The sequence below is a fragment of the Aphelocoma coerulescens genome, chromosome 11, assembly GCF_041296385.1.
Source record: "Aphelocoma coerulescens isolate FSJ_1873_10779 chromosome 11, UR_Acoe_1.0, whole genome shotgun sequence".
NCBI lineage: Eukaryota > Metazoa > Chordata > Aves > Passeriformes > Corvidae > Aphelocoma > Aphelocoma coerulescens.
This window is the reverse complement of record NC_091025.1, coordinates 16,721,624-16,747,061: the sequence shown is the minus strand read 5'-3', so window position 1 is coordinate 16,747,061 and position 25,438 is coordinate 16,721,624. Positions and strand designations below refer to the sequence as shown.

The 25,438-nt window shown below is 39.5% G+C and overlaps 1 protein-coding gene across 3 annotated transcripts in view; it reads right to left on the bottom strand.

Annotated features, from left to right (window-relative positions):
• ADAMTS18 (ADAM metallopeptidase with thrombospondin type 1 motif 18) overlaps positions 1 to 25,438 on the bottom strand; it is a 75,433-nt gene that overhangs the window by 11,379 nt on the left and 38,616 nt on the right. For all 3 annotated transcript variants that reach the window (XM_069026588.1, XM_069026589.1, XM_069026590.1), the window contains 9 exons: positions 24,709 to 24,862; positions 23,581 to 23,676; positions 22,418 to 22,566; positions 16,829 to 17,001; positions 14,779 to 14,909; positions 14,514 to 14,637; positions 13,196 to 13,440; positions 2,971 to 3,112; positions 1,448 to 1,574 (listed from right to left, as the gene is read on the bottom strand). In XM_069026588.1, the coding sequence (XP_068882689.1) occupies positions 1,448 to 1,574; positions 2,971 to 3,112; positions 13,196 to 13,440; positions 14,514 to 14,637; positions 14,779 to 14,909; positions 16,829 to 17,001; positions 22,418 to 22,566; positions 23,581 to 23,676; positions 24,709 to 24,862 (1,341 nt within the window). The remainder of the gene's footprint in view (positions 1 to 1,447; positions 1,575 to 2,970; positions 3,113 to 13,195; positions 13,441 to 14,513; positions 14,638 to 14,778; positions 14,910 to 16,828; positions 17,002 to 22,417; positions 22,567 to 23,580; positions 23,677 to 24,708; positions 24,863 to 25,438) is intronic.

The following is a 25,438-nucleotide window of genomic DNA, read 5'->3' as shown; positions in this document are numbered from 1 at the left end:
CATATGAAAAGATTGGCTACAAAGATTACTTAAAGTTGGTATTGAGAAAATCATGTGGCTAAAGGCAATCTGAAGAAACTGCTGAAGCAGTAACGTGGGGCTCTTGTGTCACATGGTACCATCATTTAAACCTTATCTCTATCGTTTTGTGGTCACAGTGTGTGATCTGGCATTTGGATTTTGTGTACTCTGCTGTACTCTTTAAATGTGCAGGAAATTCCAAACTATTACTGGACTATTTTTCAGTTTGTTCAACATATTGCAAAGTATAGATTTTTAAGTAAAACCAAAGTCACTGCGGAACATATGCATCTTTTTGCTTTGCCCCACCATCCTCTCCTGGACTTGGGGGGGATGAGGAATGCTTCCTATTAAACATCATTAAATGGGACATTTTATGAAGTATGGGAGCAGGCTTAGCCAACTGCTTTTACTGTTGCTTTTATCACCCCAGAGTAAAACCAGCGGATGACGCCAGGTCTAGACCCCTACTCCATTTCTTCTGCCTCAATGCATCTTCAAGAGTATTTACTTCCCACTGACTGAAACACTCTGAATTTTTTCAACATATTCCTTTAGAAAATCTCCTGTTCTGGAGGTTTAAATGTCTTGTCCAACATAATACAGCTTTTCTGGTCTTTAATATAAAATTAAAATAACGCTGATGTTGCAAAGCCAGGAATCCAAAAGTGAAATAACCAGCAGAAGAAAGATGGCCACCGTGTCCTTTCACCTATCCATTTATATCCTAAGCCACATAATACTGTGTTTAATTATATGAGCACACCACTTTTTTTTCCAAAGGACCCCTACTTCAGCTACTATAAATCAGTGTAACTCCCTTCGTTTTTAAATTGATTTAGACCAGCTGGATTCTAAGTGCTTATTTATATGTCAATGTCTTCCTTTGCATCTCACCTTTCTTACATCTTTTAGAAAATAGGACTGTTCACACAGGCAATGCCTTCATATTTATTTCTGTGGGCACCAGGAGCTTTGCTCACAGCTTGTTTGGTTTAGATAGTCCTCTTCTTGGCATCACAATACGCTGTGGGACATTTTGTCCAAAAATCACTAATTACACTTCACAAGACTCTTTTAACCTAATATGTGGAATGCGAGTCATGGGGCCAAGCTTCCACACAGGGAGTAGCACTTTACTCAGGAAATGGGCTTAGTGATTCAAGATGAGTAAAGGTGGCAGAAGGAGCCCCTGAGAAAGCTGGATTTGCTCTGTGTCACCCCAGCACAGGGACAGAGCCCCCAGGAGCCCCTGCTTTAGGCATCAGACCCAAATCTGGGCAGAAAATCTTAAACAATTCATGTTACAGAGCATGAGGGGTTCATCCAGCAGGCAAACAATTCTGTGTGCCCCCGAGAGGATTCCTTCCGTGGCACAGCCAGGTACAGGGCACAGCCAGCAGGCACAAAACCCCAAAGAACTTACTATGCTGGGCAGGGATTCGTGTTGCACAGTTTTGTTTCAGTTAAAGGCTTCGTCCTTGGGCCACAAAAGGAGGTGTTGACTCGTGCACGATGATCTTCCAAGCAAATTGCTTTTGCTGTAATGTGTCCTGTGGAAGTGTTAGAAAAGAATAGACTGTAATAAACATGTATTTGAAATGTAAGAGAAAAAAGCAGTAGGGAACAATTTTAACTAAACAAGTCTAAACTCATCCTTGGTACAAATCCACTGACTTGGACTAAATAAAATAGGGGTTTATGCAGTAACATGTTTTTAACATTGATTTCCTTCTCTGTAGCACAGATACTACTGAAGTCAGATAAAATATTTTAGCTATAAACAGCAGATTTGCAGACTCTTCCCCCAGCAAAAATCAGTAATTATTCAAATCCTAATTCCCTGCAGACACTAGCAGTGCTTGCTTAAAGCCCTCCTCACGCTCTTGAAAACTCCAAATAAATATTCTGTAAACTTTTTACAGTGAATCTCTACAGACTCCAGACTTCTGCAGGTCCCTGTACCTTAAACTCAATCAAGTGTCAGCAGCAGGACAGTTACAGAAATGCCTTAAGTGATTTTATAGATTTATCTTTTAACTGAGACCTGTCATTCACCTCACATATGGTTCACTGGGCACAGTGAATCAAATTTGGAAACGAGACTGTTTCCATCACTTTTATATCCATACTGCAACCTTTTAAAGGGAAGGAAGAAAATACAGCTACCGTATTTTATGGCTGCAGTGCTCCTGGTGGATCTTTCTTCCATAAACCATTTACTGAGATGCTGTGAAGTTCTGACAACATGCCTGAAAGGTATTCCTGAATTTCACCTGAACTTTTTTGCCAATACAGGAGCATTTCCTTCAGAACCCAATCCTATCCTTTGGTATTACAGACTTCCCACATGCCAGTTTTTTGCTTTCATTATATCCCAGAATTACTTCCTTTGACAAAACATGCAGGATTTATAAAAACAAAAAGATGTCTGTGCAAGAAAAGAAGTGCACAGCAATAAGAAATCTTCAGCTTACATGGAATTTCAGGCTTTGAACTGACAGAATTAAAATACTGGTAATTAAACAATGAGAAAATGGGAGTGCAGCTGTCAGTGGAGGTCTTGACGACAATTTAATCTTTGGTTGCTCTCTACAGATAGGATAAATTTTCCTAATTATTTGGTACCTTTCTACATTCCCAAATTACAACATCAAAGTATATAATTAATTTCCACATTACTTCAACAGGAAGATATCATATGCATATGGGCTGACCTAAACAAAAAAGACTGACTTACTGGCATGAATATTTTTTACTATAAAGGTAACACAACATTATTTCCTCTGGGTTCTAAGTTATCAGATAAAAAAAATAAGGACCAGGTGTTCAGTGTAACCCCCTGTACGTATCAATACATGTTTGCAAAATTAAAGGCAGTTGAAAAGATTTGAGATACTTTAAAAAAAAATGAAAAGGAAGATGCTTGGCAATGGGAAAGTTACCTACCACCACCACAGGTTGCTGAGCACTCAGACTGCACTGTCACCCACGAGTAGCTGTGTTTTCTGGCAGATGTCTTGTCTTCAATGCTGGTTTTGGCAAATGTATATTCCCAAGCAATCCCGGGATTTTTGCCTTGTAACAGGATCTGTAGAAGGAGATTTGGGGTTTGTTTAAAAAAAAAAGGGGGGGAGGGGAGAGGTAAAAGAAAGGGTTCTGTCAGTCTGAAGGAAGATGAACTAAACAAGATACACACAAAATACATGTACACACAGCATGCTTGCGAGAGGATTTTCAGGAGACCCAAAGGAAAAAGCATCAAAGCAATTGCTAAACAGCAAAGCATTGCCTGGACCAACAGCTGCAGGGCCTGCAACAGAGGGGTGCAGAAACACAGAGTCCCCTCCTGGAAATCAGGGGCATCTGACTGAGTCAGTGAAGCAGCACTGCCTTCAGCAGAGGTGGAACATCACCCACAGAGCCTTCTGCACTGGCCCTGACCCAGCAGGTCCGGGCAGCCACTGGGAGCCCACTGGCAGGGGCTGGACACTGCCTGGGGCACTGCAGGGCATGGATTTGGGATGTGGGGATGGGAGACATTTCCTCTCTTTAGCAAGCAAAGTCCAGGCTGATCCTTCTAGCAAGGAGGAAGCCTTTGCCCACCAAGCAGGACTCAAATGCTCTCCTGGCAGAAGCTTTAACAAAGCAGCAGCACAGCTGCGGGCCTGGAGATGGCTTCCTCAGTTCTTGAGGCTGAGGGTATAAAACACAAGTTTCTTTTTTGTAAAAAACTCTTTTCTATGTGGACTGGTGATAAATTTTGTTTGTAAGACCCTCAGCTGGAATTTTTCTCATGGTGATTGAAGCTGATAAAGCTTCAGTGCAGGAGAGAACCTGCCCTTGGGTGTCTACAGAGGAAAAAGGATTGGAAAAACCTTTTATTCACCATTTCACCATAATGTGTTAGAAAATTTATAGAAAGTGTGATTGCTGACCATAATACCAATCTTTTTCATTTAACTCAGGGAGCCCAGCTCTCGAGGGTGCACTATTTTAGTGGTGAATTTATATTGCAGTTTTCATTCACTGTATTCATTTCAAGACTGAATTATAATCACTGCAAGAAGCATGAACATCTGACACATACCTAAATTTGGGGAGAAATTTCTACTTAACAACATTCATTTTAGAAACTTTTGGCAGCAAAGTGCATTTACATCCACACTTAACAGAAACAGTGAAGGAGTTTACAGTTACAGAGCTCTAATAAGTTTTAACTCCACCAATATGGATCTTGTCATAATAATATAAAGAACAGGTGCAGTCCTAAATAAGCTTTTGATAAGCATTAGCATTTCAAGTACAATTCAAATCTATGCTAATGATTGCCATTCAAAATATTAATAACTTATCAGTTAAGCTTACACAATGTCTGACCTGAGCACTTAAGCAATCCATACAAGTAGAAATGATCTCTGTATAAACTGGTTTCATAAAAGAGCGACAAACTCACATTGATGTTGTTTAAGACCAAGGAACATAATAACATTTGAAATGCAGCCAAGGGTTTTAAGGTATTCTGAAAATGTACCTATTGGAAAACAGAAATTGCCCATGACAGTGAAAATTCAGACCAAATTTACATGACCTGCAGCTCAATAATGTTGAACACATGAAGGATCTGGACTGCGCAGTGTTTGCTTTTCTAGAAGAAAGAAAAACGGATGCTACAGTTTCCATTCTTAGTAGCCAAAGATTTTATTTCAGTCAGGGAACCTCAATAATGATCCAAACTAACAATACAGCAATTACAGCTGCCAAAGGCAAATACTTCCAAATGAATTGTAGAGTATATGCCTTCTCCTGGGAGGGTTCAGATTAGAAACTCCTTCAAACACAAGTAAATTAAGTATTTAATGTAAATTTTTTCAGCCATCCAAGCTAAATTCATGAGCACCTTAGACTACCTGTGAGGTTGTGGAAGAAATAGCTCTGAGAGTGATTACTGACTGAAATTTCTTGGTAGAAATAGATCACAGCTATTTTACAGGATCAGGATTAGTATGGAATACTCTGAATTTAGGAAACACAAGAGTTAAGACTGCTGTGCAACTCCTCTCTGCCTTGCACAGATGCACCCCAGATCTCTGGATCCCTTACTGGCCTCCCAGGAAACCTCCACAGTGTTGAGAGCCCCCAGTGCACGGGGCTCACTAATGAGCATCTCACAAAGCTTCTGAATTTCACCTTAGGCTCCTTCCCCAGTGTGTGCTTCTGTGCCCTGTTTGCTGTACTCTATCCAAACCATTCCCAGTGTAACTTTTTTCAGGACTTTTCTTTTTCCCTTAGTTATTCATCATTATCTTGATGTAAATGTGATAAGGTTTAACAGCCCCTTCAGATGAATGAAAACATATAAATTTTTATTTTTACAAATCTATCAGACTGCTGATAGCAAAAAGTCCAACTGCTAAAACAGCTGTTCTTGAGTTAGAATATTGAACTCCAAGTCCATTGGCATTAGAGTTTCCAGATAACACAGGCTGCAATAACATGTTCACTCTACTGTTCTTCTCTCAAGGACAAATTGAGACAAATATCTGAAGTTTAAAGCTTCAGAAAATGCATTTCAGAAAAAAAATGCAGTGTGTTAACTGTAGTAAGAACTGAGCCCTGGAATACTATTCTCCACTTAAAACAATGCCTTCCCTGGTTCTTCTTACACACCAAAGCTCAAAATGTTGTAATTTACTTTTACTCATCCTACAAGTCTAAGGTACTAGCACAGATCTCAGCATCTTAGGCAGCCAGAAACACTTTCTCCCATTTCAGTAGGTGCTCTGTGTTCCTTCAAGTGCAGAGGCTGAAATTCTGTCTGGCCTTTTAATAAGTTGTGTCAAAGAAGGAGGAGGTTTTGTCCACACCACAAAACCTCGTGTAAGGGTTAGTCCTCATCTCACTTGATTCTGACAACTGTCATAAAACTGTGCTGTGCCAGTGGCCAAAAACCAGCAAAGTTTAAAACTTTTCTAATAAAAGTATCTTTAAGTATTAGACTGAACATATGTCTTCTGAAAGTGCTCTTTGTGACAGTGGAGGCAAGGAACAGATGGAATGCATTCTGAACACGGAGTTCTGAACAGGAAAGGGGGAGGATGAGAAGGTAAGAGTGGCAGTTTTACTCCTGTTAGAGCAATATTCTCCTGGTGCTTCAGCAGAGTGAAGGGAATGATCTGGGACGAGTCAGAGCAAGAGCCATGAGAATCCATCCCTTCAGAGAACAACCACACAATGGTGCAAGGAGCTCGCAGCTGGCTGAGTGCTTGGGGGGGTAAATCCTGCACACCAGGCAAGCTGGGCCATACACATTTTAAGACCTTGGGCTACACCCCCTCCTTGCACATTGGGAAGTAGCCACAATTCTAACAGGCAGGAGAAGGGAACTTCCTCTCACTTCCTGGCCAGCAGCCAAAGCCAGAGCCCCTTCCCACCCAGTAGGCTACGAGAGTGAATGTTTACCAAGTAGGGCTGCATCACAGTCAGGTGTCTCTCCTCCTGCATCATCCCAGCTATGTAGAAAAAGGGCAAAATCAAACTATGGAACAGTATTGGAGACAAAAAATATTGCAGGGCACAAAACCATATGCTTTGAAGTCCCTGGCACTCAGCTGAAAAATAGTACACGATGGATAATATTCGACCGAATTTACATCAGGAATGCAACACTATTGCAAAGTTGCAATTTTGCCAAAGTAATGAGCATATAAAAAGTTTTCTATCGTATTTTCAAACATTCATTATGAAGCCCTTTCTTAACAACCCAATAACTGAAGTCTGCATATTCAGCCAAGTTATCAGACCTACAAATTTGGAAAGACCTCCAGTGCTAGTCTACTTAACTGGATGCATTCCAGCATCTTTTCAGCCAACTGGCATTTGCTCCCAAATTTACAGCTGGCAAACAACCTCCTTAAACATTTCCAGTTCCTCAACAGAACTGTTTAATGTCTACCTTTAACACACCAACCACCTGACTTCAGACACAACACTCAGCAGCTCTGACCGCAGGGCGCAGAGTTATAAAATTTACAGCTTCTTGAGTTTGAAAACCACAGGCTCTACGGCTGGAATCTGCTGGATCTATTCCGAAGAAAAAGAACTGTGGCTTTAGCTTAGGGCACAAAATGTAAAAACAATGGATAGATTGAACTCTCCTGAGTAAAGAACCTTTTCCTTTTGCTGCTAATTTTGATGTGAAAACTAAACCAATAAATTCCCTAAACTAGCTGTGCATCTGCTCCTTTGTTTGAGATTGATTTTTTTTTTTTTTTCAAATGGCCATCTAAAGTTTCCAATATAATACTCTATTTTGCAGGTCAAATTTTTAAAGAGTCTACTAATATTGCTTTGTTATGATTGACTCAGTGGTTTTCAGTATTTTTTTATTGTAAGATGTGTATGTGAAATTACTTGCAGCACACTGAATTAAAAGATTAATTTATACTAGCTAAATTCCTATTTCTTCCACAATGTTTTGTCCAATATATAGGAAAGAATACTAATGCCTGGCTTGTAGCAAGCTGAAAAAAAGACTCATTATCTCTGTGGAGGACTAATAGACATTTACAAATCACTTACAGAGTGAAGTTGAGCATAGAGGAAAAAAGCCAGGTAAAGGATTATTTTCATCTGCACGCATTCTGCATGTGCCTCATTTACAAAATGGGTGTGAGCCCAATCTCTGAATCCCTGCATCCACATCCCAACATCCACAGTACCTTTGGTCTGCATCCTCAAGCTGCATCTACATTGCAAATATCATCTACATTTCCTGGGTCATTCCCATGCTTTGGAAGTCTTTGATAACTTCTTTAGGGGGATGTAAAAATCTGCAGAGAGGGCAGACAGAGAAGTCTGTGTGAAGGCAAGTGCCTGGCTGTGCTCTGCTTGGGACCTGCAGTTCTCATCCACTGGGGATCCACATGCTGTTTAATGAATATTGTAATATCCAGCATCCTAAGCCACATTCTGATTTCTCTGTTCAATCAAGGTTAATTCCATTGACTTCTGTGAATTTATTCTGGTAAATCTAAGCATGCAGCATATGGTTCTGGTGGAAAAGTGTTTAAAACAAGTTTTAAAACTGGGCAGTTATTGGATGGGATCCTTGACAGTGGCAGCACCAGGGCTTCAAAGGAAAGTGGGAGAACACCTGTTTGGAAAGCAGCAAAGGAAGAATTACCCACTGGGTACTTAAGCCAAACCTTAAAACAAAAGGCGTTTTATCTCTTCAATACTTCTAAAGTAACTTTAAACACAGTCCTAACTAAAAGCTTATGACAAACTACTGTTTTTCAAGAAAGTCCACTAAGGTCATTAAAAGGGAAGAAAAAAAAAAGAAGTATCCTTGAAAGGGTCCTATATGATCTCATTTCTACTTCAGCTGTTTCAAATTTATCTTCCATTGTTACTGTGCTCCCTTTTTTCACTGTTCACATGCTAAATGTACAACCTTCAGGGATGCTGTCCAGCTAATCTCTCCTCACTACAGGAGAACCCTTTTATCCATTGTAATGAGTCAACATCTGTATCTTATAAGTACATCTTAGGTCTCTTTAGCCTACTTTCTCTTCAGGGGAAATCAGTACAAATTTATCATCTAGTAGCTAATAATAAATGTAATCCTTTATAACTGCAACTTGGCTTTCTCCCAGTGGCAGCTACATCATCAGTAAAGCCATTCCACCTGGCCTCCCTTCTCCTGTTCTCCCCTATTGATAAAGAGGAAGTGATTTACTGGATTTAATTAGACATATTCCTGCCTTGAAGCTCCATTCACCTTCTCTTCCTGTGGATGTCTGCCTCTTTACAAAGCATCCTTTCCATCTGTTACTTATTGATGTTAAAATAAACTCTCTTTATTTCACAAAGATTTCTCAATTTCTTGATTTAAGGTTTCACCAAGTTTGAGGTAAACTTCAGTGAGAATACTGATCCTGTCTCATCCTGGAAAACTTTGCTTTCTTAAGTTGTATTTGACTTCTTAAATCAGTCAGTTCTTCCTTCATCTGCTTATTGATAGAACGGAACGCAAAATTACAAAACTCTCATGTTTTCAATTTAGTTCATCAATCCCTGGCCATGCAGCCTTTTTCATGCCCACATAAAATCTTGTTTCTTGTGCCCTTTCAGAATCTTCCCCAGCATTTGTGTGTCTTGGAGCATGACTGAATATTTCACCAAATGGGTGTCCCCAGTGAACCTCACATGTGACCGAGTCCTGTGAGGCTTCTCCTTCTCCAAAATCCTTTGGAGCAGCTGGCGGTGCCCACTGGCAGCTCTTGTTAGCAAAGCTAGATAATTAATGATAAATACACTGACTGTTTACCTCAAGTTAAATATCTTTCAGCTAACAGAAAAACACTGACAAGATCTTTAAACTGGAAGAAATTACCTTGGCTTTCCTATGTCCAAATAACAGATAAATGAGCTGAAGGTATTCAGCTACATTTAAAAAAATCCAGCATGTTTCTATTTGAGACAAACATGTTACATTAACTGTATTTTAAAAACCTGGTATCAATTTCTCATCCTAGATTAGCATCTAGCTATAATATTTCTACCCCTCTGACCACTGACCATTATTTCATGAAATCTGAATTGGGCCAATACAGCAACTGTTGTCTGAATCTATGAATATTTTTCATTTCAGCTTTTACTGGTTTTTGAAAACCCATAATCACCAAAATATCAGTCATGTTAACTTCAGAAGGACACTGATACACAAATTCTGAAGGACACCAATTTACTGGGTTTTCCCTTCCCTCTATCTGTGAAATCAGTTCCTGAGCAATCCAGAAGGGATGCTGATGAATCCTAAAACCTCATCATGCATTCACCCTTCCAGCAGTTGTGCTCAGGAAATACTAGTCATACATATTCCACATTCACCTCAAAACGTTCTCCTCCTCAGAAAATATCTGGCCACTACAGTTTGTACTTCTTCTCCCACAACCCAGTTAAATTACAGATTCACTACTCTTTGTCTTTTTTAGTAAGATTCATTCCCATAATTACATATATATAATATATATGTATAGATATGGAGGGGAGGGTTTGGTGAAATTCTACAGCAAATAAGAAAAGCAGTTTATGCCTTTTCCTGGTCTCTTATCCATTTTTGAATAGTGTTGAGGTCTGCAATATCTGATTAAATGTATGTGCTCAGCCAAACTATTGAAAAGCCTGACAGAAAAGAAGATGCATTTCAGGAACAGATGCATGTACAGGAACAAACTGTACAATAAAATATAAATACAGCACATCTCAGAGAACTGCAAGGCTGAACTTGTGTGCAATACAATGGGAAATTTAAAGATTTTTTTTTTATTATTTGCATCTGCTCCTTCTCTCTCAATACATGCTTCAGATGTCTCTTTCAAGAAAATATTTTGGAGGATGACTGCATTTCAAAGGAAGTGATTGCCTTGAGCACAGACTTGCCAGACCTGTCTGGTCCCATCCTCTCCTGGGAATGTTGCTCAGAGGACGTGCACAACCTGAGCTTCATGGATACCTGCAGCCTGCTTTGCATGCAGAAACAAAGGCACAAACCTGGACCATTTCAGTCACCACACAAATGTCTACCAAAATTATAACTACAGAATGAAATGGGCACAAGCTGTGTTAATCTGGCTTTCAGTCATAGGTAATAAATACAGCTGCAAAACCTTCTATTTTCTGCCCACATGAATAATAAAAGCTCCTGTATTATACATACAATTTATCCAAGTCCTCCATACCTGCAGTGCACCATTTTACACGGGCTCACACTGAATTATTCTGGAAGAAAAACAACAAACCTAACCTAGAAAAGAAACAGTAAATATCTTTTTAATACAGGCTAATTTAAAAAATGAAAGAGAAATCTGAAAATTACAGGAAGAAGTTGAGGTCCAAACTCTGGAAAACCTTATCTTATATAAAACTAACTTAGTTGAATAAAAAAATTGCAGCAGGACATTTTTGTGTGCTTCTTTGAAAAATATAGGTGAGATGAAAATGAAAACAAAGCTACACTGCAGTATGCTTCAACACTCCTTTTCTTCAGCCTCCTATCAGTTTCTGGTATTCAGAGCTGAAGTAGGATTTGTTTCACTATTATGGCCGAGAGCAGACATTCAGCAATATGCGTGTTCTCTCAAAACATACTTCTTCAGTTTTCATTGGCATTTTTGCTTCTTAGAGTTAGTGGCAAGTTATAAATATTGCAGATCTCTGAACAGAAAATTCTGCCTTTTTTTTTTTTTTTTTTTTCAGAATTCAGCTTGTTGGATGTTGTTAAATTATTAAAAGGGAAAAAATCTTAAATCCAGTTCATAGACACATGTAATTGGGCCATACATGACATTTTTGGTCATTGGAATCCCCAGCTACCAATGCTAATGGTGTAGGTATTTCAATAAAAATACAAGGGAAGCTTAAATAAGCTCTGAAAGGAGCAACAGCCTCCAGTTAAATGTTATATCTTAATAAAAATGTTTAGCATAATTTGAAAGCATGAAAATAGAAGTGTTATTTGGCATTAATTTTTTTTTCTTTAATCTTTATTCTGCAAAGTATGTGCACAATATGCAGCCAAGTCTTCCTGCAGGAGATTTATAATTCATACTTCAGCTCTATAATAATAATACAGCTCAAATCTACTTTGGGTTATGACAAATAAGCTTCCTGGGAGTTCAGCTTAACATTTCATAGTAAGTGTGGCTGTTTCGGTGTAAGGCAGATGATTTGCAGACAGGGGAGCATGTCTGTAGCTTGTGGACTCAACTGATCTTTGGACTAAAGATCCCTATTAACACACATACCCAAAATGAAAATTCTTCAATGGAGAAAGATGTTGCAAAAGGCTTTGTGAACTGTGATGGCAGTTTATGGAAAGACAAGCCCCCCCTTAGCCTGTGTCAAACTGCCTGTTCTAAAACTTGTGTTCACCCTAAAGAGCTTTAACGTGTCCATGGTCCAGGGCCTTCAGTGGTTCTTAAGGACACGTTTCAGTCCATTACTCAGCCAGCAGGAAGAGCAGCAGAGCTCTTCAGTATTCCAAATAAACACTTCACTGGATACTTGTGAAAGCTTAAATAAGCCTTGAAGAATATATTCCATGTCCCAGTCTGTGCTTGCTCTTGGCTTCACAGGACTGAGCTGGGCAAGGGAGCAGATTCCAGAGACAGGGATGCGGGATGGGGGAAGGAGAGCAGGATGCTGCCTCGGACAGGGGGCAGGCACAGCCCTCAGTGCCATACTCCCATAGGGCACTACACGTTCAAGGGTACTGCTGGAAGGTGTGGGAAGGAACTGACTCCCTGCTGGGGAGGGATCCTTCCTTCTCACAAGGAAGTAAGGATTCATCAAAACAGACTTAACAGCTGAGTTACAAAGCCAAAGACCTGCTAGAGCTAACAATGGCAAACTAATGGAGCAAACAGGAAGCAAAGACCTCGATCATTCAGCCAGAAATGGCCCCTCAGATGTTCTGATGCATTTTAAAAGAAAATCTAGCTAAGCAACCTAATGCAGAAGGAGATTTTCTTAGAATAGCAGTAGCAGAGGCCAATTTCAAAATTGTACAAATGGAACTAACCATTTAAGTACCAAGTTTCCTTTCTGCTAACAATAGTTTCTACACAGGACATCTGGCACACAAAGTAGGTGACACTAATTTGATTGTGAAGTAAACATATATAATATAACAACTGAACCAACAGAAATTCATTCTACAGGATCCTGTGTGTGGTATTTTGACTGCATTCCAAGCTGAATGTGAAAATGGCTCCGCTCACCTGCAGTTTCAGAAGCATTATTTGAACATGCACCCATTGAGCACTGACACAATGGTACGTTTAATTTTTTACATTATTGGATTTTATTGCATGCCATGTATGGGAGCCATTTATAATCTCCATCACCACTGTGCAGCAACTGAGAAATGATGCTACAGGGTGTGTTTAATGCACCTTCCTTTCCACTGAATTTGTGACAGTTTTCTAAACTTCAGACCTCAATAAAGCAGTGAAAGGCCTTTCAATCCAGCATGACCACACATGTCTGAATGCTAGCGTGACTCAACACTATTCTTCCATCTTGCTGAGAGCCCCAGTGCAGAGCTGACGCTGTCGTTAGCAATTCTGTAATGGACATCAGGGCAAGAACAATCAGAAGCCAGGCTTACTTCAAAGACCAGAGTCTCATTAGTGGGTCCTGCCGCATAGAGACTCTCGGGATGGTTAAAGGAGCGTTGATAATCAAAAACTGTCCCGGCAAAAGGGAACTTCCCTGGCCAGTCGATTGTCCAGTCTCCTGTCAGGTAGTACTTGTTGGCCAGGCTGCGCACGGCCAGGTAGCTGGAGGAGACGTGCATCTCCTGGAGCTGGATGCTGCGTGCGCCGGCCGGCACCGTCACCACCGCGTAGTAGTCTGTGAGGAGAGAAGGGAGCAACGTGCCGGCAGCTGTCACACACACAGAGCTGGCTCATCTTTCTGAGCCAATCTGAAATTATCACAGTTCAAAAGATACACAGCTCTTCTGACCCACCAAGGGACTCCATTTTCACCAGGAAAAACCAGTTCTGATTTTTAACCCTCCCACCCATGCAGTCTGTAATCAGAGTAACTCTGAGGTATTTCAATTCCTGAAATTTTTCCTTGTGATTCAAGGCAAGAAAAAGCAAGTTCACCTTAGAAAAATGCAGAACACACTAATGGTGGTTCCACTGTAGTTTTCCCTGTAGTTTCCTACAGTAGTTGGAAGGTACTACTGCCAGCCACAAGGGCTTTGAGGGGAGATGCACTGGGATGCAGTCTCCACAAAGCCCTGGATACCAGAGGACCTCCCTGCTGCCAGCCAGGGCTGTATTACCATAGCCTGGACAATTTCCTGGTCTATATTACTGCAATAAGGACATGTCCTGTGATCAACAGCAAACAGATCCTCAAAATATCCCTGTGGGTACAGAAATCTTATCTACATTTTATGCCTGAGAAAGTGCAGCACAGTGAGATTATTTCCCAAGAAGCCTGTGACAGTCCACTAAGGAAAAGTCCACCTCCCAGTGCCTGGATCCTCCACTGAAACAGCTGGACAGCTTCCAGACAACTTAATTTGAAAATGGACATGGAAATACTGTCATGTTTGGCATTATACTGTGTATTGCTTTTTATATGTTCTACAGTCCCATCCCAGTCAAAGCTGCTGACAACAATTTTTTCACTTGCCTGAATCCTAGAATCTCTTTTAAGAGGAAATTCACATGTAAAGGGAAAATGTGGCTTAAGAAACAAGAGGATTGTTTAACTGACCAAGACTTATGCTCACAGATTTCTTGTTACCAAGAAACAGGGGAAACGTGAACTCTCCTCTCACTCTCCCTGTGATTTTCAGCTCACATCTGGACCCTCAGCCACTGCCTGAATGAGCAAGGAGTCATATATATTACATGGGGACACAGCAGAGCAGTGAGTTGATGATCACGAGGAACAGTTTTCCTTACCATTAGCTTTGTGCTGGATCAAGTATTGGCCTTTAAAGAACTTGCACGTTGAATTATCTCCTTTACAAACTCCACAAGCATCCAACACAGCTTTGGAACCAAGTCCATGATCACACCCTACTTGCTGCAACCAAAAGGCACAAGTGAAGGACTCAGACAAAAGGGAATATGAAGAAACAGCTGCATTTCCCCTAAAGGAGTCAATTGCCCACTTATAAAAGAAAAGATAGACATTAGGATTGTAAGAAACTTAATTTTATCTTACTTCACATATTCCATCAATACAAATATCATAATTATTTGGAGAACACAGAGTTCCATCCTTCACTTTACTGGACATTGCAAAGAAAAAGTCAAAGTCTTCAGCTGTGCAGTACAATTTACATCTGTCTTCCTCTGGGGAAACAAACAAACAAACAAACAAAGGACAAGGAAGCATTAGCAGACCTGCATGACAGGGTTAAAGAGATAAAAAGCATCTTGGCTGTTGTTTCCTCCTGCATTCTAGAGGATAAGCTGCAAGGATGAATTGTGCACGGTGACAACGTAGGACACCAGAATGTAGCTAAATAGAAATATAGCTAAATAGAGGAGTTTGTACCATGCTTTTTTTAAAAGCACGTGGGTTTGCTTGCCCTCACAAAGAATTAAGAATTCAAACCCAGTGTAAAAGCATGTGCATTGCCTTAGCTCTGCTGCTGCACCCTGCTTTCAGTTCCACTGCTTCACAGGCTCGAATTTCATTTTTATAAAGAGAAATGGGAGACTGCAATAATTCTATTTGAAGTTTATTTAAAATTTGGGAAAGGGATAACATGGCACAAATGATCAGTTCAGCTGAAAGTTAGAACTGCAGCTAGACTTTCCCCTAACAAAAGAATTTTTCCTCCAACAAATCCCATCCATTGTCAAATTTCTCCTTAAACACGGGTGGTGTGTTATGCTTATAAAGAGCTGATTAATTCTGCATAGACAAAACCAGTCATGAAATTGTAAATATTAGGACAATTGCTGAAATGCACACTTTTAATACAAATTTAGGTGCAACAAATAAAACAGTTTTTAAGAACATGAAATTGGATTCAAAACAGGATCCTTTTATTGTTAAATCAGCAGCTGGATTTCCAGTAGTCTTTTCCACAGAGGCAAAGCATCTGTAGCAATTTTGAAAACCAGATCATGTTTTCAGGACTACAAATGTAGATCTTGGGGGAGCTTTTACAAAGCAGCTGACAGGAAGGATGGGCATTTCCAACTTCAGAGACACTTGGAGACATCTTGCTTTTGAAAATTATGCCCCTTGTCCCTAATTTTAAACTTCTTTTACTAAACACAGCCTCTCCCTTTAAAACCAAAGTAGGCTACCTTAATTTCTATGAAACAAGATGCATTTTTCGCCCTGTTTTACAACATCCACTGTTACATGCTGTGAAACCATATCAGTTCTTTCCTCTGTTCACACTGGCCTGTTGGGACATTTATAAACGTCCACAAAAACTTCTGAAGAAAATATAATCAGGCTACAAACAAAAGTTATATGTATGTGTGTATATATATATAAATATATTTAATAACACACTTATTATCATCAGAAGCAAATTTGTACAAGTCCTAAACAAAGCAGTTACAATGTGAGAAAATCCAGACACTTTTATTCAAGTAGTGCTTTCAAACTGGAGAAAATATTTGTTTTATCTGATAGAAGTGAATACTGATTCAAAATATTTGCAAAATTAAGACACATTAAGTAAAAATAAACTTGCTTGTTCAAAATAACAGAAATAGTCATTGAGACCTGAACTTGATAAAGATCTCTTAGTAAATGATGACTTTAAAAAATGTATGCCAGTACATTGTTTGCATTTCCACTTCTCATGGGACCATACCAGCAGAAAAGTCAAAAGGTTGATTTACTGTTACATTTTGAAATCTGAGAACATTCCAAAGGAAGGAAGATTCTGGTAGTGTTATTGTGGAAGCTTACATTTCCCATGCTGAAAATTCCATGGAAATTGTTTTGCTTGGGTTTCAGACTAAGCAATATGGAATATAAAATGAGAGAGAGAGGGGTGGCAACAGCCAGGGAGTCATGGTAAGGACAAGGACTCGAATTCCCAACCCAAATCAATCCTGCATGTCTGTACAGGCAGGATCCCACAGGAGGCTGAGTCCAACCCTGTTAGAAAGCAAACACATCTCCCACAGACCCAGTGAGCCTGTGTTTGCTTACATGGGGTGATGTTTGCCCAGAGCACACGGATGAATTGGTGCTCAGAGCTCCCTGCCCCTGTCCCTCAGAGCAGGGCCACACTTACCTTCCACTTTGGTGTAGGGCTTCCACTTGTAGAACCAGCCCCGGAAGGGTTTGCTGTTGTACTCTGCACACTGCTGGGCTCGGAAGTCCAGGCTGTCTGCTGGGCACGGCTGCTTATTACAAAGCTGATACACACGACTGGAGCCTTGGCAGAATTTCCCACCATACTGTGGCCTTAAAAAAAAAAAAAAAAAAAGAGAAAAAGATGATTTTGCAAAGTCTTCCTTTTGTGTGACTGGCATGTTACATGTGTGTGAGAATATGTGAGAATACAGGGAACAGAAGAGGATGTACTGCCCTTGGAGATCAGTATTTATTATATGGACCATTAATTTTCATGGTTCCTAAAACCAAGCAAAGCGGTTGACATGAATTATCTACTTGGATCACTGCAGACTCAGCAAAGATGCAACCATCTAGAGGTGAGTCATGTTTGCACTAATTTAAATTTATAGGGCTATTTGGTATTGGCCGGGTTCAACCTTGTTATACAGCTATTTTTACTCTGCTGTAACCAAGGAATGAACATGTGCAAAGAATTACCTATCACAATTAGAGTTAATAAAGGATAACATAACACTGATCAAACAAAAAGAGAATGAATGATTACATTTGCTTGTTCATTTCTTTTGTAAATCATTTTGAAAAAATGTGCTTTAATAGTAAGAGGAAACAGGGACTGTGCACAGTTGTCCTGCTTTAAGAAAATGCTGGAATTCAGGGGTAATTTTAAACATGTCACATCCACTTCAGCAAACCTTACCTGGGTATTTCCCCTCATTTTGGCCAGAATGGAAAGAGCATATTCTATTACTTTGCTCATACCCCACGTTATCAGAATATTATTTTTTTAACTATTTGGTCTGTGCATGGACATTGTAAAACAATGTAAAATGCAAGAGTTGCTCTTTTTAACTTAGCAATTCACTGATGTCACTTGTGCAGTTTCACAATGCTCAGATACACATCTGCAAGCACTGAGCCAAGTCTTCAAAACAACAAATTCTAAGAACTCTTCGTTGTATTATACAATTCTTGCATGAAGAGAAATATGCCAATGCTACACTTGCACTCATTTATATAACAATTTTTTTAAAATTAGGGAACTGACATACTTGAAGAACAAGCCATAAACTTTCAGTGGACAGCTTTGCCCCATATTACATGCACATTAAAGAAAAAACCCAGAATCATGTAAAAGATACTGGATAACATAATATATATACAATAACAAAAATTTAAAATTCTAAGAGTATAGAATGTACAATTGAAACATACTGTTTGTTGAAATCCCTAAACACTCTGCTACAATTGTTCCCCACATCCAAGGATCCCATGCAGCTCCTGACTTGCTCATGCCTGGAGTAACATGGAGACAGCTCAGTGCAACATGGAGGAGAAAATCCAGGAGCTTCTTCTGTTTGCTTTGTTATAAATTTTAACTCCCGTACGTCTAACCCCCTAACCAAGCTGGGACTTCCCTTTTTTATGTTCTACTTACACAATATCTTTTCTTTCCTTTTCCAGAATTCTGGGCTGCAAAACAGTCTTTCAGAGAAAGAGATGGAAACGCACCTGTTACTGTATTTAAAACCAGGTTAAAGCACCAGTGAAATGTGCTGTGGGAAAAAATCCACAACAACTTCCACTGACTTCTGAGGTCACCTGCCAGCTACACTGATAGTAGGTTTAATCATGAAGGTCTTAAAGTCAAATTTTCTGTCCTAGTTGGTGGCAATCCAGCCTATGAAGGGCAGGGAGGATATGGAACATCACTGAAATCAGGGAGTGTTTATATTGACTTTGTGCAATTGGTGAGAGCTTTGAGTTAATGCAGCCAAACTGCTGGGTGCTGACTCAATTCCCTACAGACTTTCCTTACAGCTTCAGCACATGGAGGATTTTTGACCTCCTTCAACCCCAGAGAACAAATCTGCTTTAGTATAAGGAAAAGAAGCAACCTCCTTCCAAGAAAATGCCACCAAATAAGCAATATAATAGAATTATTTATGGCTAGATCGTGATTTCCAGCCGCACTCTTGCAGTTGAGGATGGGATAAAATTCCTCCAAACTAAAGGAGCTCTGAAAGAGGCATTCTGTTTCCCAGCTCCATTACAGCATTTTAATATTACAGTACATTCCCATTACTGAAACTGTTGGCTTGAGAGCGATGGAAACTTCTCCACCTTCATTTTTACCAACAAGATGTCAGTAGGAGTTAAGTAATTCACAGGAAACGAGATGGAGATGGAGATCTACAAAAGCAAGTTTCTGTGAAAATACTATTATCCACACTGAGAAAATCACACTTTTCTTGAGGATGTTTGTAGCACCAGTAGACTTTGGGTTGACTGGCTCCAGAAGCTGTTGGTGTATCCACACTTAGACTGGAATGCCTTGCACAAAGGGTATTCTGATATTTCTGTAGTGGCACAGTGCCCCCAAAACAGATACAGCCTAAAGCTTTCATTCCTCTGTGATGCCCCCCAGCACTGACATAAATAGGTTGGCCTGCATGAAGTCTGGCTGAGGATAACTGGAAAATGAAGAAATTTGGTGAGAAAGGCCAGCAAAAAAAAAAAGTCACCAAAGATGAATTTGGAAAAGGTGTCTAAGTGCAAAAAAAGGCAAATACTTCACTTAATTTAAGACTAAAATATCAAAATGCTACAAGAGTAGCTTAAATTAATTCTGCAGTACCCTTTTAAGGGTAGATTTCCTAAACCATTATATACTGCAACACAACAGAGAGAATGAGAAATCCTGGATTTCATCTGATCAAGGGAAGTATTTTATGCAATACCAAATTAATTAAGTCTCTGAAATTCTGTACTCCTATTTTCGCCTTTTTGTAATCATTTCATTTCATGTAAGACCACTCCTGCTCATCTTGTAGCCATATTATGATAGTATCACAAAGCTATTTTATTCTGCACAAATCTGAAAGGTCTACAAGGTCTTTCAGAGTCTTTGTTTTTAAGAAGTATTTTAAATGGCATCATTAATTTGCATCAGTTTACATCTCGCATTTTCTATAATCACTGTTACAGATGTTGCACACAAGATTAAGAAAAGTGTGTTCAAAAAGTTTTGATTCAGTGTTTTGACTGCATACATGCCTAAAACTCCATTCTGCTCTTGCTGAACAATGCACTATTGTGAAGTGTAGGATGCAGTCCCACAGATACGATTTAGGTATTAATTTAAATCTCTCAGGCATTCTTCAGGTTCTTTCCCAGCTAAACTATTAAATTATGCAATCAATTTCTATCTTGGAAAAGTACCTCAACTGTAAAGTGCTGTGGCATATGAAAACCAGATCCATGAAATTACACTGTGACAATTTACAGGAACATAATGATTTCAGCAAATCTGCCCAGCTCTGTGGGCTACAGGTGATCCCCATGGGCATTTGTCAGTGTGAATTTATGCACAACTCCAGCAGTAATTCCAAAGCCATACCCAGAGCTGTCCGGGTGTGGTCACAAGGGCTGCCTGAAAATTGGCAAGAGGAAGGGAATTGAATTGGTTGGATATTATTTGCAAGAGGAGGATTTCACAAACACACACAGGTTAACAAGATTTGCACACACAGCTGCCTGATTCTGTGTTCTTCACTTGTCCTTAAGTTTCTGGTAAAGTGGGTCACCTTTAAAATCACCAGACATTGACACATTTCCCTCGATGTTCATAAGAAGTCAATTACTTTGACTTCTTTTTAGAGTCCAGTCAGTTCTTCATATATACATACCCCTTGTTCTAATCTCTTAGAAATATCATTCTTCGTAATTTTCAAAATTTTGCTATCCAAAATCATCTATCAAGCTTCTGAACAAAACAAACGTTAGCTCCTACACAAATCTAGATTAGGAAAGTGAAATAAACATGTAAAATGACATACATATATGTACCAAAACAGATAAACATCTGAAATGTGTTTCAGGAATTCAGAAAGAAAGGAATCATTATTGTGAGTCTCTGTGTATTTATAGAGGTGAACCCTGAACAGGGACTAGTTTTGAAATCATTCTGTGTGGTGTAACATTGAAAATGGATGATATTATTTTTCTCATGATTCCACATTCATACAAGATGCTGTGATGGCAAATACAGCTACCTGGCCATGTGTGCGCTGTTGTGTGGCTTATTTATACTCCTGCCATTCAATCACTGTAACTCTGAGAGAGAATTATACCATCTTTTCTTTGCACTAACTGGATTACCACTAATACAATGGAATTAAATCTAGTGTAAACATGATCCAGCTCTGGTATCAAGTACGACTTGGTTACATCAAATCATATTTTATTAGAACAGGCAGATCATCTGAAGGAAAGTTCTAAATGCTACAGCAGCTGACACACTTCATGTTAAAGAGCTTCTACTTGAAGAAATCTTTTTCAATTACACCAAAATCACATCAGTGAACCAAACTGAACCATTTCCACTACTGGACATTCTCCTGTCACACAGGGAGAGCAAGGGGGAGTTTATGCATAAATACAAACAATGTGCACCCAATACAAATTTAGCGAGGAAAACAAGGACCAAAGTAGAAAGACCAAAGTATATAATGGCCTCTGAGACCCTGCATTCTTTTTCTAAACAGTTTAACAAAGGAAACTATCCAAGTAATTTTACTTACGAAAATGAACTGAGAAACAACAGAAAAGGTTGAGAAAATGCTCTGCTATGGATCTGCAAAAATTGGCTTGACTGAGGGTAATAAAGGCTATTTTAACTAACTCACATTCTCCTATAACATAGTATATGAAGCGTGGATATTATTACTGCAGCACTGTATAGTAGATGAGAGGCTTCTTTACAGCCTCATATAAACTGTGTCATATTTTCTCTGTTTTTTATTACTGTAGTTTAAATGCTGCTTTTATTATGTGCAATGAGGAATACGTGTCTATGCCTGCTGAATTTGTGTATGAAATAAAACAGGGAAATCCTTTTTTCCTCTTAAGTTGCAGTGAGTTGAGTACTTGGGAAAGATGCTGGTCAGGTAACACTTCAACTCTACTTTGAAAAACTTACTATAATGAATAGTATTTACAGAGATAAGGTATTAATTAGAAGCAAATACCAAAAATGTTTCATGAGTTAGCACACAATTCTAGAGTTCAGCAACTTCACTTTGACTCATGAAATATAAAAGAATGCAAAGAACGTGACAGACATACAAAAACATCTGTCCTTGTCATCCTGGATAAATAGGATCTCAGTAAAAGTCTTAATAGCTTTTAAGATCTTTTCCTCCTGCTCTTAGGGCTGTTAAGTGTAAAAATGTCTGTATGATGCTTCCTTACTTCTGCAGGTATTTGATAAACTGTAGCATCCCAAAATAAAAGTAGCAAGCTGGGCTGAAGATGTTCTGGTACTCCAGCAGTCTGCAGACAGCCACTGCTTTCTGGGGTCAGGACATAGCTCTGTCTTCCACCCACTGACCGCTCGTACTGGACATGGAAGAAAATCTTACAAATGTTTCCACACACATTATTTCCCTGCAGAAATGGACTGTGCTCATTTTATGTGCCAGTAACATAAATAGTATAAAAACAATACCTTTCCAATATGTCTTACTTTGGATTATTGCAGTGTCTTTCTTGATAGGTGACCCCCCCTCCACAGGTGCGAGTGCACTCTGACCACTCGGACCAGGCAGACCACTGGCCATTGACAGGCTTGGGCCCGTGGTCACCGTACCGGACACACTGTCCTCTGCGACACCACTGCAAAACAATGCCACAAAACAGAGTTACAGCACCTAGGAGATGCAAAAAAGAAAAAAAAAAAAAACACATTTAAAAGCTCCAGTGTTTGATCCTAATAAATGTAAGGTCACCCACTGAACTCAATGAACAGCTCACAGCAGGACAAGGACTCTGGAGTACAATGGACTCGATCCATACAATGGCATAGATAAGTAATGTTTTAATATTTGTCCGAGTTCTGAGTTGAAGATCCCTGGGGTAACAAATTTTCAAACTGTTCTCTTGAAGAGTGCTTTTTTGGCTTACTCTTCCCCCAAAAATCCGTGTTACTTTATGGCCCTGTGCTGCAGAGCCTCAATACTTCCCATGTAATTTGCAAACAGCCTGCTAGAATTCTGCTAACATGTTTCCCTTTTATGATTCAATCAGGAAATACTGCACAGAGAGAAAAAGCAAAATAAAACATTTGTCAGTAACTTGAAAATCAAAACAATGTTCTGCTGGAAGAAACATAGAAAAAGAAAATATTTTGTGTAACTACAGATGTGAGTAAATTAGAAGGTTCAACTTAAATAAACTCAAACCAGTGAGGGTAAATACAAACAATTAAGAGTAAATGAGAAAGTTTGACTCAAACAAATAAGCTCTTTTAGCGGTGATCTCTGATGAAAATATGGCCTTAGTCTGTATAGCAAATATTATGGCTGAAGGTATGCTCATATCAGAGTGGAATTTGAAGCACTGATCTAACTCCTGTTATAATTCATGTATTTTCTTACTAATTTAGATTTGCCAGAGATACCTCCTCCCACAGCTCGTTGGGAGAGGCATCGGGCCCTGCCATCCAACAGGTACCACTGGGAGGGCACAGCCTGAATATGCATCACAGTGGAATCACTTACAATGCAATCTCAAAGTCCAGGACAGCAAATCTGGAGGGATCTGGATAAAACTGGTTTTGATGGGAGCTTGTATTTGACCAAACACAGTCTAAACTCAGGATGACAATGTTTTATTTAGAAAACAACTTACCATACTAATACCACAAGCTGTTCCTTCTGCTGCGGGCATGAACTTTGTCTCACACCTATGACCCACTTTGTGACACCACAGAGATTTGCAGATATCCTGAAAAGGAAACAGTACTCACTACAGTACTCATAATTTCCATAATTTCCTGCTGTTTAGAAAGAGTAATAAACGATACATGCTTTTTCTACCTTAAAACACATATAAATAAACTATTTTCTGAATTTAGAAAAGCCTGGGTTTAAGTTTCCTAGCACAGCCATACCCTGTATATTGCCTTCTTGTTTATGCACCGTTTCACTATACATTTCTTAAAACTACATTGAGTGTGAGATTATAATAGAACACAAACAGTGTTAAAAAGTTCATGGCTAAAATTTCATCATGTCTGCAGGGACTATAATACTGTGAAGAGGCAAGATTTTTCTAAACCACAGAAGATATCTGGAAAGGCAGTCTGTGCACAGTGCTGTTCACTCCCCCTTCCTTGTCTATTAGCTGTGGAAGGAACACAGCTGCTATCACTTGAATAATGTGGTTAGTAGACAATAAATCAAAATACTCCAGGATAATAACAGGAGTAAAAGAAATTACCATACGTGTTTTCAGAATGAGCACTCCAGATTATTTTTAAAAATGCCTTCTCTGAAGAGACCAGTAAGGAGTGTAACAGTCATTAAAACAATAGGTTAATCTAAATTAATCATTCATCATGAAGTCAAGAGTGTAAGTTACATTTCATTGCTCTAAAATAACCCTATAGATCTCCCCCAGGCTTTTTGCTGTCATAAAAGTAAAACACAAGAAACTGAGTCCTTCTTACCCCACACAAGCTTTGATCAAAACTCTACTGCCTGCTAATTTCCCTTAGCATAGCAGGCAAGGGCTCATGGCTCATGTGGATTCAAGTGCCCTCCTTATGACTCCTGGAAGGAACACATTTCCTTCTGAAACTCCCCTGGGACTGGGATATTCCTCAAAAGAGGCCAGTACCTTCAAAGCAAATTGCCAAGCAAGATAAGGGAGAGAAAGAACCCAGGCCTCTGAAGAACCCCCTATTACTTGCACTTATTCAGTGCACTGCAGTTCTTTCATGTCATTTTAACTTCTCAAAAGTGCATCAATAGGTACCTTTACAAAGCTGAGGTTGCATAGTTTTGCTTTCATTCCAAATTGCCATTTGCACTGGGTATCAGCATCATAGATCTGCCCTGGCAGTTTGTCAGGGTATTTATACTGTCCTGTTTGCTTAGGTTCATCAATCAGGCAGGCAGCTTGAGCTGTACTATAACGAGAAGGTAAATTAATCATGACTATGATCTTTACATCAAAATATTTTAATTTGCTACAGACCAGCACAAATACATAGTATGGTATACAGTACCTTTAACTAGTTCTAGAGGTATGCTCTGAAACAAAAATATCTCTGTGCAAGAACCAAAAGTTGTTGACATCTTGTTGGTACCCTGATCTGCAAAGTTTTAAGGAAGCAGGAATTTCCAGGCTTTGGGACTGTTGTGACAACAAGAAAGAATGATGTCAAAGTATTCTCCTCCCTGTATTCCTGGGTAACCCAGAGCAAGGGGACCTCATCTGCTTTTTTCCCTTAAGTGGATTCCCCGAATCAGGAATCAGCAGCAGGCACAGTGTCCCATTCCAGCACCTGCCCGGTGTGGAGCTGCCCAGAGGCTGTTGCAGGGTACGTGCTTTGGGCTGGCTGTGTCCAGAGCACAGCTCCCAACTCCACCTTTGCCCCTTTGTCTCTGCCTGAGAATCTGTGAATACAGAAGGTCACTTTATGCTAGATTTATCTTCCAAGTGCCACTCTCTGGGACCATCTTGCAGGTTGGGAAGCTCATGT